The sequence below is a fragment of the Paramisgurnus dabryanus genome, chromosome 24, assembly GCF_030506205.2.
Source record: "Paramisgurnus dabryanus chromosome 24, PD_genome_1.1, whole genome shotgun sequence".
NCBI classification, from domain to species: domain Eukaryota; kingdom Metazoa; phylum Chordata; class Actinopteri; order Cypriniformes; family Cobitidae; genus Paramisgurnus; species Paramisgurnus dabryanus.
In genome coordinates, this window is record NC_133360.1 from 10,560,124 (window position 1) to 10,576,055 (window position 15,932).

Sequence of the window (15,932 nt, forward strand, 5' to 3'; positions counted from 1 at the left end):
ATGTGGACACTCCCACCTGCAAATAACGCAGCTGTGGCTGCTGTGAGTGCAGGCAGCAACCTTCAACCCGGTGGCATGATAGCGCCGGCAGTCGCCATAAGCCAATCCGGGCCTGGTAACGGCACAACTCAGAAATGGCTCAACAAGAATACACGCTACTAAGTGACCAACTTTTCACATACAAAGGAATGGTGTTTCCTATAAAAGACTATCATTTCATTTCTCCAGAATATATTGACAGTTTGAAGGATTTTGAAATAAGGGACGATGACGTCTATGTCGTTACCTTCCCGAAATCTGGTAAGTTTGATTTTTAGATCTCTGACAATTACAATGTTTTTCATAAATAACCATTTTTGTTTATTCATTTTTGTCTTAAAAAAAGATGTATCACATATTCTACTTGTAAACATAAAAAGATAGTTTGGGTTTGTTTTTTGTTATAATTTGTTCTAATGCATCAAATATAAAATAAAACCAAATCGAAAAATCAAGCATTTTATTGTTTTATGATCAAATGTTTTAGTGTGGTAGTTACATGGCACTTACCAATGATCAAAGTCTACAGTATAACATCGTGTTCATGCCAATGTGTGTAATGTTTGCCAATTGCAACAATCTAAGGAGCTGTTAAGAGAAAACACCTTGTGAGAAATCTAAAAATACCCCAGTGTATGTTATCCTCTATGACAGGAACGGTTTGGAGCCAGCAAATCCTGACCTCACTGTATGAAGAAGATTTCCCAGAGAAAGTAAATGAAACCACGTATGAGCGGATGCCCTGGCTGGAGCTTTTGCAGAGGGGGAAAGATTACACCTTACGTCCGTCTCCAAGACTCTTTTGTTCCCATTTACAGGAGCACCTCCTGCCCAAAGGATTGCAAGGAAAAGGAAAAGTGTGTATGAATTAAACAAACACATCACCCAAAAATGAAAATTCTTCTTATAATTCACCCTCATGCAAATGTCCGAAATCATATACACAGACATCCATAATCACAAAAGCACATTATTAAATATATATATATATATATTATATATTTCAGTATAAGCCGCCTTGACATCATGCTTGCTATTTAATCAATCTCTTCTTTTCTCTTAGATCATCTACATTATGAGAAACCCAAAAGACATCATGGTGTCCTACTTTCATTTTTCCAAGAACATGAAGTCCTTGGAAACATCTGAGAGCTTCAATGACATGCTGGATAAGTTTTTCACAGGATGGAGTAAGAGCCATAACTTTAATGAACCACACAATGCAAATCTGGGGATGAACAAATTCAAATGAATGTATCCAAGCATACATTTCTGTAAACTTACATTTCTGTAATTTTGTGTTTGGTTTGTAGTGCTCGGTGGATGTTGGTTTGACCACATCAGAGGATGGATCTTAAATCAAGACAAATACAACATCTTGTTCTTGACATATGAAGAGATGATCAAGGTGACGATTGAGCAGTTTTTCATCAAGCGTCATCATTATTTCTCTTGTTATATAATCTTATAAAAATGCAAATATCTTTAAAACCAAACAAATAAACATCTAATGCATCTTTTATCAGGACCTCAGATCTGTCATTGTGAAAATCTGTACGTTTGTTGGGAAGAATCTGTCAGATGCAGCAATCGATAAAGTTGTGGAAGAAGCATCTTTTAACAACATGAAAAAAGACCCCAAAGCCAATTATGAATTCCTGCCTGGAGAAGTCACAGATCGCCCAAAAGGACTATTTGTGCGCAAAGGTCTGACAAAAATGCTATTTTTATTTCGAGGTTTTACAGAAGATTGTAGCTTTTCACAGGAAAATGTAAGGATAACTAAACTTCTCTTAACATATTTTGTCACAGGAACTATTGGAGATTGGAAGAACTCATTAACTGTAGCACAGAATGAACGCTTCGACCGCGTATACCAAGAGAAAATGAAGGGACTTCAACTTAACTTTATCTGGGACATCACTGAACAACACAACTAAAAAGCAACAAAATTTTCTAAATAGTATGTACACTGTAAAAAACTATGTAGTACTTAAATGAGTAAGTTTAATCAACTTAGTCATTTCAACTAAGTTTTGTTTCCATTAGTTGCTGTGACTGTAAGTTAGCTTAATTATTTCAACTTTATTTTGTATAATTTATAACAACTCCTTGCTATAAGAAAGTTAAAATTATGATTTGTATGTTCAGATTTTTCAAACTTAAAGAAACAGTAGGATTGTGGTCAAAACTGATATTGCATTCACAAAACATGTGGCTAAAACTGGTACTGCAATCACACAACTTGTGGCCAATTCACAACATGACAACATAAACATCAGTTGAGGGCTGCAACTCATGAAAATTATTTCTTAAAGGTGCTCTAAGCGAATTGACGTGTTTTAGACCATAAAACATTTTTTGTTACATACAGCAAACATCTCCTCACTATCTGCTTGCTGCCTGTCCGCTGATCAAACTGTAAAAAAACGCAATCTCTGTAGACAGCCCAGGCTTCACAAACGGCAATAACAACACAGTGGCCAAACCTAGCACCACAAAACAAAACAAAGTGTTCCAGCCAATAAACGACAAAAAGGATTTGGGGGTGGGGGTTGGGCGCGTTCATGAAAGCACGGAAGGGAGGGGGAGGAGTTAGCTACGCTCCGTCTGTTTGAAAACAAATCAAACGTCAACAAAAACAAACGTCTCGTAGATTCGCTTAGAATGCCTTTAATGTCTAGTGACATATCAGGGCCATTTTATCATTAATTTATATACATTTCTTATATACTGTTCCTTTAAAAAAATGTAAGTGCAACAAGGAATTTTTACAGTAAAAAGTAACAAGATTATCATACCGATAGTCATTATCTATCAATTTGTAACAGTAACTGTCATAATCTTGTCAGCATTGTACAGTGGGGAAAATAAGTATTTGACAGATCAGCATTTTTATCAGCAAGGGGATTTCTATGTGGGCTACTGACACACAATTTCAACCAGATTTAGCCATCAAGCCAAATATTGAATTCATCCAAGAAATCAGAACATTTAAGTATACAAGTTGAGTCATAATAAATAAAGTAAAATGACACTGGGAATAAGTGTTGAACACATGAAGAGAACAAGGTGCAAAATGGCATAGAAAGCCAGGAGAACACATGAAATCTGTCAGTATTGAGAGAGAAACCCTGCCCCCTATCAGTACTAATTGATATCAGCTGCTTTAGTCCTAATTGATGGCCTATAAAGGCTTCTCATTACGCAGAAGGCACACAGGAAAGACTTCATGATGGGTTAAAGCAAAGAACTCTCTCAAGATCTTTGTAATCTTATCGTTGAAAAGCATTTTGATGGGAATGGTTATAGGCACATTTCCAGAATGCTGAATGTTCCTGTGAGCACTGTGGTGGCCATTATCCGGAAATGGAAAGAGAATCACTTCACCATAAACCAGCCATGATCAGGGGCTCCACATAAGATCCCTGTCTGAGGACTCCAAGAATAATCACCAGAGTACTCCAAGAGCCAAGAACCACTCGGGCAGAACAAGCTCTGGCCTGCCATTTCCATTTCTGACTCAAACTGTTCCCGCTCAGGCACTCCAGAGTACGTAATTCTACGTTAATATGTTCAATTTTATTCAGTACGTTATTTTATTTTTAAATTGAGTTAATTAAACTGAAAAGTAACTTTTTTTTAAAAAGTAACTCAAATATTAATGTGTACATTTATAAAGTAATGCGTTACTTTACTTGTTACTTCAGAAAAGTAATATTATTACGTAATGCGAATTACTTGTAATGCGTTACCCCCAACACTGCTTACGTGTGAACAGTATATGTGTGTGTGTGTGTGTGTGTGCCGGAACACAAATAGTTAGGAAAGTGCATGTAATGGTTTACCCTACATGTAAATGTTTTTCTGCATACACCAATGCAATGCCCTCTTACATTCATAATGTAAAAAAAACACTGTACGTAAAAACATTTACATAACTTAAAAAGGGGTCTGGGTTTAATTTCATTGGTTTTTGTGATGTGTCAGCTAAACTCGTGTTGATGTATAAAGTCCAAAGTTTGGCTATAAACAAAAAGACAATATACCCCTTTTTCTCAATTAAACTTTACTCTCTTGACTGCGGTAGAGTCGATTCAGCTCACTCAGAAGTGCAAAATGGCTCAATATGAATACAAAAAACTTGGTGACAAACTTTTCACATACAAAGGAATGGTGTTACCTGTAAAAGGCATTCAGTTGATGTCTGCAGAATATACTGACAGTTTGAGGGATTTTGAAATAAGGGACGATGACGTCTTTGTCGTTACCTTTCCGAAATCGGGTGAGTTTGATGTTCAGAACTCTAAAGACTACAACATTTTTCATGCTTAATGACTCTTGCTGTAGTTGACTAAAAACAATACTATAAAATATAAAACATGTCTTGAGAACAACAGACAAAACGAGTTTATGAAGTCTATGAAGTTTATTTGGACTGAAGCATTGAATGAAACACAATAGTGTTGCACAATATAAATAATGATTTATCTTTAGTCAAATTTGTAAGAATTTGAATAACATTGAAAAACAAAAAGTGTCTTACCCTCATCTCACTTCTTTCATAATAAAAATAGTTTTACTTAAAGAATGTCTGTCTACTCTTTCCAAAATTTGGATTCGTTCCTCAAACAAAACTGTCAAACAGCTTTAGAAAACTCCATTCCCTCACAAAACAACCTTACGGGGGAAGTTATTTTATTGTGGTAGTTATGGCTAGAAGAACATAAGTCTAGAAGAACATTGTGTTCATGCCAGTGGGTTTAATGTTTGTCAATTGCAACTAAAGAACTGTTAAAAGAAATCATTTGTAAGGAATCTAAAAATACCCCAGTGTATGTTATCCTTGTAGTGAATTTAAAGGAGGTGCTACAGTTCGGGCCGACTCTAGTATAACACTGAGATCCAGCTCAGCTACGTGCCCATAAACCACTCAATTTAGAGATCAGGTGGTGAGCCTGCAAGCACTGCCCCCGTAGACCGAACTCAAAGCTTTAGGACCTCAGACCAGCTCTTTGTCTTAAAGGGACACTTCACCCATTTGCATTAAGCTTTGTATAGTTAGAACCCCAGTCATGTTTTTGAATGGTCATGCATCATTCCTTCAGTTTCCCCTGAGACAGGAGAAATACAGATTTCAGTGTTCTCGAAACGCTCTTGCGGTACTTAAAAACCATATGACACACTCACGTGCCTGCAGCGCCAGCTGAAGTCGGACAAAGTTACTAACCGGAATGCACTGCTTCAAGTCAGCCGCCGATCAGTCTGCGCAGCGCCGCATGAAGTCGAACACACCTCTTGATATGTTGAAACCTCTGCGGTTATTCCATATTATATTACACCACCTAGTGAAACCTCAATAGGGGGTGGTTTCCCAGTGTTCCCAGTATAGTATAGTGCAAGCAGATGCAAATACTGCCTGTTCATTGGCCCTTTGTAAGTTTCTTGAAGCAGATCGGTCCTGCAAAGAACGTTCCCGATACGTCGATCACGAAGTGACATCTCCGTTCCTTTCCTTCAGGGAAACCGTGCATAACTGAGACGTTTCTTTGGCTGTCTTAAAATTGGATAAAGAGAGAGTGACTCTCCTAACATTCCAAAGTGGTCGTAAAACTCTAATCTTGATGTGTTGCCATAGTCACAAGAGACCTTGTCCTGCTTCTGAATGTTAAAAGCAGTGTTACAAACCCTGGTCCCTAGCCTGTTGTTGGCTGAGGGTCTACAGTTATATTTATGAAATATAAGTAGTAACTGTGTGTCTGATCTGACTCAGTCGTTACATCCTCTATGACAGGAACGATTTGGAGCCAGTGAATCCTGACCTTACTGTATGAAGAAGATTTCCCAAATGAAGTAAATAAAACCACGCATGAACGGATGCCCTGGCTGGAGTTTTTGCAGAAGGGGAAAGATTACACCTCACGTCCGTCCCCGAGACTTTTCTGTTCCCATTTACACGAGCACCTGGTGCCTAAAGGACTGCAAGGGAAAGGAAAAGTGTGTATCCTTTATAGATCACCCAAAAATAAAAAAACTGTCTCATAATTTACTCACCCTCATGCAATCCCAAATGTCCTGTATTTAGTTTAAAAGCTCCAGAAATCCCATACTGTACACATCCATTCATCCCAAAAACACATAGATATATCATAAAAGTAATCCAAACTATAATAAGTAGTACTTGCTCAATCTTTACTTTCCTCTTAGATCATCTACATTATGAGAAACCCCAAAGACATCATGGTTTCCTACTTTCATTTTTCCAAAAAAATGAAGGAACTGGATTCTTATGAGAGCATCGATGAAATGCTGGATAAGTTTTTTACAGGATGGAGTAAGTGGCAAAACTTTACTGAACCACACAACACAAGTATGGGGATACCCTTGCTTGTCCCTGGGCTTGAACAAATTATAAAAATAAATGTATATACTGTATATGTCAATATGATAGATGTACTTCAGCCACATAATATTATTTTAAAGTCAGCGATGTTGCGTTTGGTTTGTAGTGCTCGGTGGATGTTGGTTTGACCACATCAAAGGATGGATCTCAAATCAAGACAAATACAACATCTTGTTCCTGACTTATGAAGAGATGATCAAGGTGAAAATAAATAAATAAAAGAAAGAAATGTTAATATTTTATGACCAATGAAATATGCATCTAATGCTTCTTTTATCAGGACCTCAGATCTATCATTGTAAAAATTTGTAAGTTTGTTGGGAAGAATCTGTCTGATGCTGCGATCGATAAAGTTGTGGAACGAGCAACTTTCAACAACATGAAGCAAGACTCCAAAGCCAACTACGAATTCCTGCCTAAAGAATCCACAGATCAGCCAAAAGGACTCTTTGTGCGCAAAGGTGTGACAAAAGCGAATAATCAAACGTCAAAACTGCCATCCATTGATAATTAATCAAATAAAATTGAGAAGCTCAGATGCAAATGCCGCTAAACCTCACTTCCGTCAAAATGAGATCATGGTCTTGGCATGTACAGAAAAACAACTATGTTGGCAGAATCAGCTAAATTGATTTTTCAGCAAAGTCCTCTAAGTGCACGGAAGATGAATTAGATGAATAACCGCATACAAAACAAAAACCTTTATGTCCCTTTGAGTACTTAGACCTGAATACAACCCGTGGTAGCCACATGGATCATGTGATTCCTAATGTATGGTCCAATGGCAATTCTTATGTATTTTACGAGGCAACTAATTCATATTCATTAGTATGACAACATTCATACATTTTTCCCCTATTTGCCTTGACCCCTGTGACTTTGGGTTTAGGAGTGGGGTTTCTTTATAGTTTTTTAATGATAATTGTACGTTGTTGCACTCCCCTTCTTAAGCATACAGTAACAAAATCATTAAAAATGCAACTAGAAACATTGCAAATGATGAAAGTAAGTCATACATATTTTGCGAGTTGGCTAATTCGTATTTGTTTACAGGAACTGTTGGAGATTGGAAGAACTCATTAACTGTAGCTCAGAATGAACGCTTTGACCGCTTCTACCAAGAGGAAATGAAGGGACTTCAACTTAACTTCATCTGGGACATCACTGAGATACAAAACTGAAGCAACACAGTTTTCTGAATAGTATGTACTGTAGTAACAAGATTACATACTATTTGTCATTATCTATTACATTGTGACAGTAACATCATATCCTAACCATACACAACATGGCAAGAGTCAAGCTACAATCAATTTATCGGTCGACCTATATCGTCCTATATATGAAGAGTTTGGTTCCAAAACGCAATAAATGCCATTTTTGAAAAAAAATGAGTTATTGCCAAAATCAGTATTATATCAGGCCAGTATTTAAAAGTAAATTCTTAATTTTACGCAAAATCCAATACCCGCCGTGTTATTCTGTCATCTTTTTTCCCAAAACGCAATAAACGCCACTCCTCCTTTTTTACAGAATGCAATAAATCCGCTCCACAAATTACAGCGCACAATTCCACGCAATGTAAACAAACAATGGCGCCGCGTTGAGTACACAGAATTCTAGTTTTCCTCATCTACTTTGTACTTCGTGATCAACAAACAAACAAAAATTAAATAATACTTTAGCATTGATAAACCTGTGATGGTTTTCTTTGACGGGAAAGAAACGTAAACCATCAGCATCTAATAATTTACATTTAGCATCTAGCTTCTCTCGTGCTAACACATTGACCCCAGGGGATCTTATGAAAAACTTTAATTATAATAATTTTACTATAATTTTACTCAAAGTCAACGAGAATCACAGCTGATCGCTGTGAAAAATGTTAAGCGACGACATCAAGTATAACCGCGCAGCAATGACAGTGTTTTTAATATGACAAAGTAAGTGTTTTGATTAATTCCATTAATGTTTATTTTTTTAATCAGTGTGTACAACTGTTGAACTAAATGAATATAAAATGGCAAAAAGGAATGCACATTTATACATTGATAGAATAGATTTATAGAATTTTGAAAAAAAAAACTTGTCATGGATTTATTGCTTTTTGTGGAAAAAATAATTCGTTTTTATAATAAATCTTTGAAAATCAAGTTATGGATTTAAATTTTTTAATGTTTTTACAACCTAAAGATGCTATGTGAAAGTTTGTAACAGAAAATAGTGGTTTTCATCTTGTCACTTTCTTGGTATAGAAAACACGTTTTTACCGAAATTTGTCAAAATGGATTTATTGCGTTTTGGAACCAAACTCTTCATATGTTTCATTTATGTGCACATTTTGAACCCATGACCTTGGTGTTGCTAGCACAATCTACTATTTGAGTTACAGGAACACAAACACAGTTAAGAAAGTGCATGTAAAGAGGTTTGTTGCTTGTTTTCTTGGGACAAACTAACACAAGAGCCCTTTATGGGCCCTTACCCTACCCTGGCTATACCTTATAATTTTGCATCGAAATATATGATGAGTTGTTCACAAATTGGAAAAATTTAGCTATTTTTCTGTATTCACCAATGACTACATATGGTCATAATAAAAAGAAATAAAACTGAAATAACTACTTAACTAAATAAAAGGTCTGGATCTATATTGTTAATGTACATTTCATTGGTTTTTGCAATGTCAGCTGAACTATAACACTACATGTGTAAAAAGACAGACATGACCGGAAAATTTGTATTGACGTATAAAGTCCAAAGTTTGGCCATAAGCCAACAGACAATATTAACCTGTTTCCTCAAAGAAACTTTACTCTCTTGCCTCTGGTAGATTCAATTCGGCACAGCTACAGTAGAAGTGTAAAATGGCTCAATATGAATACAAAAAACTTAGTGACCAACTTTTCACATACAAAGGAATGGTGTTACCTGTAAAAGACATTCATTTAATTTCTCCAGAATATATTGACAGTTTAAAGGATTTTGAAATAAGGGATGATGACGTCTTTGTCGTTACCTTTCCAAAATCTGGTAAGTTTGATTTTTAGATTTCTAACAATTGCAGAGTTTTTCATGAATCGCGACTCCATAAACCAGTGGTTCTCAAACTGGTGGAAGCGAGATGGTACCAGGGGGCTCCAGTTTTATGACATTTTATAAAATACATAAATTTATCATAAATTTTGGTAATTAAACCTAAAAAAATAAGGCTACTAACCAACAGCACTGCTTTGTACACTTAAATATGTTTTGTCTAATTAAAATGTTACGTTTTAAAACACTTTTTTTTTACAAATTTTCTTTGGGGGGCAGCGAAGGAAAGCACCGTACACACGGGTGGCCACACACTGAAAAAGTTTGAGAACCACTTCTATAAACCATAATACTATTATTCTATAAAGTTTGTTTAAACTAAAGCATTGTTCAAATAATTTCTCAGGCAGAGGCTTCATGCCCATTGAAACTGAGGGGGCACGTGCCCCCTCGGTTTTTTGAGCCAATTGGATTTTGCATGCAACCTCAAAATCAAAAAATAGTCCATTAATCTGTTACTTTCTTTTAATCTGTTTAAAATACCCAAATTATCCATTTTGTGCTGCATCCTTGTCACTTTTCAGAGATTTTTGCGTTTTGATAGTATTTTGATCGTGTTATATTACTTAATTCTGGCGGCAGGCGCTGCAGTCGGCGCAGGCGCAGAGCGCACTCACAAGCTTTGCTGTTGCTGCTGCTGCATTTGGCTATCTGAGGAATTAAAACGTGTAAGAAACGCTCACAACATTTCCAAACCCCAGTACGGTAATGTGCAGTTAACCTCCTTTGTGTAGAAAATGTATGGTTTAAAATGTGAGCGTCTCGACGTTATAGAGATTTCTAGATTTGTATTTTTGGCACAACGCCAAAGTTCACGTGGGCGCGGGATCACACATGCGCACATATGAGGTGAAATTTAATGCAAAAATCCGTTCCTCTAATAATTTTATCTAAACATATTTTTTTAAATCATTATTGAACATTAAAATCAATCACGTGGCTATAGCTTATGTCATTTTCGTTGTTTATATATTTTATGGATTTAAAATTACATTAATTTTATAGGATAATGCAGTTGTTGTGCAAAATGCATAAATGACACAATTAAACAAGTCATTAAACAAAACGTAAATAAACAAAACATGCCGTTTCAGATGTAAATATTTTGCCAATATGTTATTAATCCGAATGAATAGTATTTGATATAAAAGTTAGTCAGCACTTTTATTTTGGAGGTTTTTGCATTAAGTAAGGGGCACTCAGAATGTTAGAATTTGTAAGTGCCAAGGAAAAGACTGAAAGCTCTATAATATAATTCGTTTGATGTCTGTGTATTCATAAATTTCTGTGAGCTTCGCACACTGTGCCCCCTTAAAAAAATTGGTGCATGACGCTCCTGTTCTCAGGTAACTTAAATATTTTTATGTCCGTTGATGTTGCAATATCCAAATGATCTGTTCCCTGTTTTTCATGAATAGCGACTCCATAAACCATAACACTATTAGTCTATAAAGTTTGATTGAACTAAAGCATTGTTCAAATATTTTCTCAGGTAACTTAAATTTTTTATGTCTGTTGATGTTGCAATATCGAAATGATCTGTTCCCTTTTGAGAGAACTCCAGCTGCTTTGCCATAGCACCGCTTTGGGGAACACCTACAGTAGGCTTGACTGATCTGAAGCATGTGATTCTAATAAACTAATGTTGAGATAATGAGCGGGATACCAGGGGTATAAGAAGGCATCCCAAAAAAGTACACTCGCTTTATGTGCCTCAGTAAGTGACTGTGTATGCACTTCCGCCTGGCGCTCTTCAAGAAGGGTGTTCAGGCTCGTGCCTCTTGCGTCTGCAGTCCTGCTTTTCAACAACGGTAATACGATTTTGTGCAGACGGCTGTACCTGTGACATCCGGTTCTCTCTTTCTCGCTGATATTGGACGCACAGTGTGAGAGACAGGTTTTCCGGTTTCTATCTCCAGAGAGATTCATCATACTCATCCGCCTATACTGTTTAAAGTTGAAAAATTAGTCCCATCTCGCCAGTTAGGATGACCAAGGGTAGCCCCTGCCAAAGCGAAGTGGCTCACACCTTTTGACATGCAGGATCAATTCTATGCTGGCTTAACTCCTTCCACCTTAAGGTTTATTTGGCAGCAGTTTCTGCCTTCCATACTTCTTTGGGAAACTCATCAGTGGGAGACACCCATTGATGATTCACTTTCTTTATGGCGCTCGCACATTGAGACCCTTTAGTAGCACTGGGATGCCGACATGGGGCTGTCGTGCTGGAAGGACTCTCAGAGGCTCTGTTTGAGCCGCTTGACACCCTGCCAGACAGGCTTTTGTCTTTCACAAAGTTTTCCTTTGAGCTGTTACCTCACTACAGTGAGGGGGAGACCCTCAGGCCCTGTCGGTATCTCCTACATGTCTTGAATTTGCCCCAGAGACAGCAAAGACCTTTCTGTACCCAAAACCAGAATATGTGCCTAGGATTTGAACAATTTGCAGGCCGAATGTTGTTCTACAGGCCTTTTGTCCTCTCCCGTTCTGGAGTGCGGAGTTCAGGAAAAGCTAATTTGGTGTGTCCTGTGCGAGCACTGGAATCATATTTTCAAAGGACAACCCAGTGGAGGCTTTGGTTTAGCCAGGAAGGTTTCCCGCCAACCAAGCATACTTTCAGCCGATGGATAGTGGATACTGTCCCACTTGCCTATAACATCTTGGCACACGGTCACCTGTCGCTGTGAGGCGCCAATCTACCTGGGGTAAGGCTGCCACTAAGGCCTTAGGGTCAGGGGCTTCGCTCCCTACTTAGAGTCCCAGGTACTGTTGCCTGGACTGTGTTCAATTTATACACGGGACAGGTATTTGGTAGTATGGAAGCGTGGGCATATTGTTCCCCAAAGTCTTGCTATGGTGAAGCAGCTTGCGTTCCCTCGAAAGGGAATGTCTCAGGTTACGTATGTAATCTTGGTTCCCTGAGCAGGGAACAAGATGCTGTGTGTCCATGCCATACTCCCTGCATCTTTGTAGGCACTTGTTTTGGCACTTGGTAGCGGGTATATAGCTTATAACCCTGGTCTGCGCAGCATCCCGCTCCTTATCTAATCATTAGTTTATTTGATACACGTGCTTCAGATCAGTCACGTTGTTCCTCACAAAACAACGTCATAGAGAAAATTAGTAAGTAAATCATGACAACATTTAAATTTTCATGTGAACTTTTAATTTAAAAAACATAACTGTGGTCCGCAGTTTTAGTGTGGTAGTTACATAGAATTCACCAATGATTAAAGTCTACAGTAGAACATTGTGTTCATGCCAATGGGTGTAATGTTTGTCAATTGCAACAATCAAAGGAGCTGTTAAGTGAAATCACCCTAACCTAACCCTAACCCTAACCAACCTGAGGAATCTAAAAACACCCCAGTGTATGTTATCCTCTATGATAGGAACGGTTTGGAGCCAGCAAATCCTGACCTCACTGTATGAAGAAGATTTCCCTGAGAAAGTAAATGAAACCACGTATGAGCGGATGCCCTGGCTGGAGCTTTTGCAGAGGGGGAAAGATTACACCTTACGTCCATCCCCAAGACTCTTCTCTACCCATTTACATGAGCACCTGGTGCCAAAAGGATTGCAAGGAAAAGGAAAAGTGTGTATGATTTAAACGAACACCCACATGCAATCCCAAATGTCCCAAATCATATACACATTCATCCATCACAAAAGTGCATACATCTATCATAAAAGTCATCCAAACATCGAATAAATAAATACATATACAGTATGTGTCTCTATTGGTTTGTGATAGATGGATTTAATTTTGTGATGAATTATTACAGTATAAGCAGCCTTGACATCACGCTTGATATTTAATCCATATCTTGTTTGCTCTTAGATCATTTACATTATGAGAAACCCAAAAGACATCATGGTGTCCTACTTTCATTTTTCCAAGAACATGAAGCCCCTGGAATCTTCTGAGAGCTTTGATGACCTGCTGGATAAGTTTTTCACAGGATGGAGTAAGAGCCATAACTTTACTGAACATCACAAATCTGTGAATGCTCTCACGGGCTTGAACAAGTTCAAATAACTAAGCTGACTTGACAGCTGTTCAAAAGATGACCATTGACACAATGTACAAGAAGGGCAAGACACAAAAAGGTCATTGCAAAAGAGGCTGGCTGTTCACAGAGCTCTGTGTCCAAGCACATTAATAGAGAGGCGAAGGGAAGGAAAAGATGTGGTAGAAAAAAGGGATAGGGATAACCACACCCTGGAGAGGATTGTATAACAAAACCCATTAAAAAATGTAATTAAGTCACATAGTATTACTGTAATTTTGTGTTTGGTTTGTAGTGCTCGGTGGATGTTGGTTTGACCACATCAGAGGATGGATCTCAAATCAAGACAAATACAACATCTTGTTCTTGACTTATGAAGAGATGATCAAGGTGACGACTGAGCAGGTTTTCACTAAGCTTTCTGATTTTTTCTCTCACTGTATATTTTTGTAAAAAGCTTCAAATATCTTTAAGACCAAATAAATAAACATCTAATGTTTCTTTTATCAGGACCTTAGATCCGTCATTGTGAAAATCTGTAAGTTTCTGGGAAAGAATCTGTCAGACGCTGCGATTGATAAAGTTGTGGAAGAAGCAACTTTCAACAACATGAAGAAAGACCCCAAAGCCAACTACGAATTCCTGCCTGGAGAAGTCACAGACCGTCCAAAAGGACTATTTGTGCGCAAAGGTCAGACAAAAGTCATTAATCAAATTAATTTATCTACTGATAATTAAAGCATTATCAATCCGCATCCATTGGACATGAAAGCTAACTAGCATCATCTTTTCTAAAACTCAACTATTTATTTCTATTCCTGGTTGTACCTTCTAAGTGGAAAATGTAAGGACAACTAATCTTTTCTTAACATATTTTATTACAGGAACAATTGGGGATTGGAAGAACTCATTAACTGTCGCTCAGAATGAACGCTTTGACCGCGTCTACCAAGAGAAAATGAAAGGACTACAGCTAAACTTCATCTGGGACATCACTGAGATACAAAACTGAAAATCAACACAATTTTCTTAATAGTATGTATACTGGAAAAAATCTATGCAGCACTTCGATTTGTAAGTTTAATCAACTTAAGTCATTTCAACTAATTTTTCTTGCTGTAAGAGTTGCTGTAACTTAAAAAATAAAGTTGAATTAGCTTAAGTTATTTTAACTTTATTTTTATAATTTACAGCAACTCCCCCATAAGGCAAAAAATATATTTTCAAATATTGTTTTAAATATATAGTAAAAAAAGTATATGTACTGAATATAGTATGAACATATTTTATGATACATTTTGAAATTTTCACCAATATATTTTTTTGCCATTTTTTGTATATTTTGAAATATATTTTGAGCATGAGAGTCGCTTTTATGTTTTTTTGTGCCCCTCAGGAGAAAAGTCACCGGCTGCCACTGAATGTAGTGGTAAAAACACATACTCAAATTTACATGAATATATCAACATTCACCGTTGGTTAGGGCATAAAGAAAATAATTATTTAAATCTTAACGCTTATTCTTATCTGTTGTCTCTTTAGTTGTTACACTATGCAACAACTGTAACTGATTTTCCAGATGAATACAAATAAAGATCAAATCAAGGCCTCGTATGTGAGACTGTGTTTTGACTACGGTTATGCAATTCCATTAGTTTTAACAAAATTTCATCACAATTTAAATTTTATGTTTTATCCAAAAATAAGAACTAAAAGGAATCTAAATACTTGTTATTTAAAAAGTCAAAGTGGTTTAAGCTCTTTTAGCTGATAAACTGATATTTCTGTAAAGTTTCCATTTAGGTTATGATTGTTTGCTTTGCTAAACACGGATCCTTTAAGACATTGTATTTCTCTCCACAAATCACTCTTTTAAATCAGGTGGTGTGGTTATATAATACATGAATCACTATAAAGCTCCATTTATTTCTACAATCACAACTGCACACATGAATTTATCAGCGATGCCAAGGTTCAGGTAAAAGTATATTGTTAGCACAGTGCTGTTATGTATCCAGGAGAGGGAGGTAAAAACATTATGACAAATTTACCATGCAAAAATATTTCACAGTGTTTTGGGTGCCATTGTGGGTCTTACCTTTTAATAAGGTTACAGTACATTCAAGTTTCTAAACATTTCATTAATTCATAATGAAACCCATGACCTTGGTACTGCTGGCACAATGCTTGTTGAGCTAGGTAAGTGATGTAAAATGGATGGTGGTTGTGAGAGATATTTAAAACTGGGAACACGTGAGGGCCTTTACCCTGTTTACTCTAAAAAAAAATAGTGCTAAATAACACTAAAAGCTCATAATCATAGGGCAACCATTTTTAGTGCTATATAGCACCTATAAAGAACCTATGAACCATACAGGGGTGAT

The 15,932-nt window shown here is 36.9% G+C and overlaps 2 protein-coding genes and 1 pseudogene across 2 annotated transcripts; all 3 read left to right on the forward strand.

Moving 5' to 3' along the window:
• LOC135726841 (amine sulfotransferase-like) lies at nt 1–2,565 on the forward strand. Its single transcript, XM_065244668.2, has 6 exons — nt 1–300; nt 694–896; nt 1,103–1,229; nt 1,353–1,447; nt 1,566–1,746; nt 1,852–2,565. The coding sequence occupies exons 1-6, from the start codon at nt 135–137 to the stop codon at nt 1,977–1,979; spliced, it is 900 nt and encodes a 299-aa protein (XP_065100740.1). The 5' UTR covers nt 1–134; the 3' UTR covers nt 1,980–2,565.
• An 818-nt stretch (nt 2,566–3,383) lies between these two features.
• LOC135726873 (amine sulfotransferase-like) lies at nt 3,384–9,011 on the forward strand (annotated as a pseudogene).
• On the forward strand, nt 7,521–14,661 carry LOC135726825 (amine sulfotransferase-like). The gene is made up of 6 exons (XM_073813545.1): nt 7,521–7,644; nt 12,931–13,133; nt 13,380–13,506; nt 13,844–13,938; nt 14,059–14,239; nt 14,433–14,661. Exons 2-6 carry the CDS (start codon nt 13,014–13,016, stop codon nt 14,558–14,560), a joined length of 651 nt encoding a protein of 216 aa, XP_073669646.1. The 5' UTR covers nt 7,521–7,644; nt 12,931–13,013; the 3' UTR covers nt 14,561–14,661.
• Nucleotides 14,662–15,932: the final 1,271 nt, after the last annotated feature.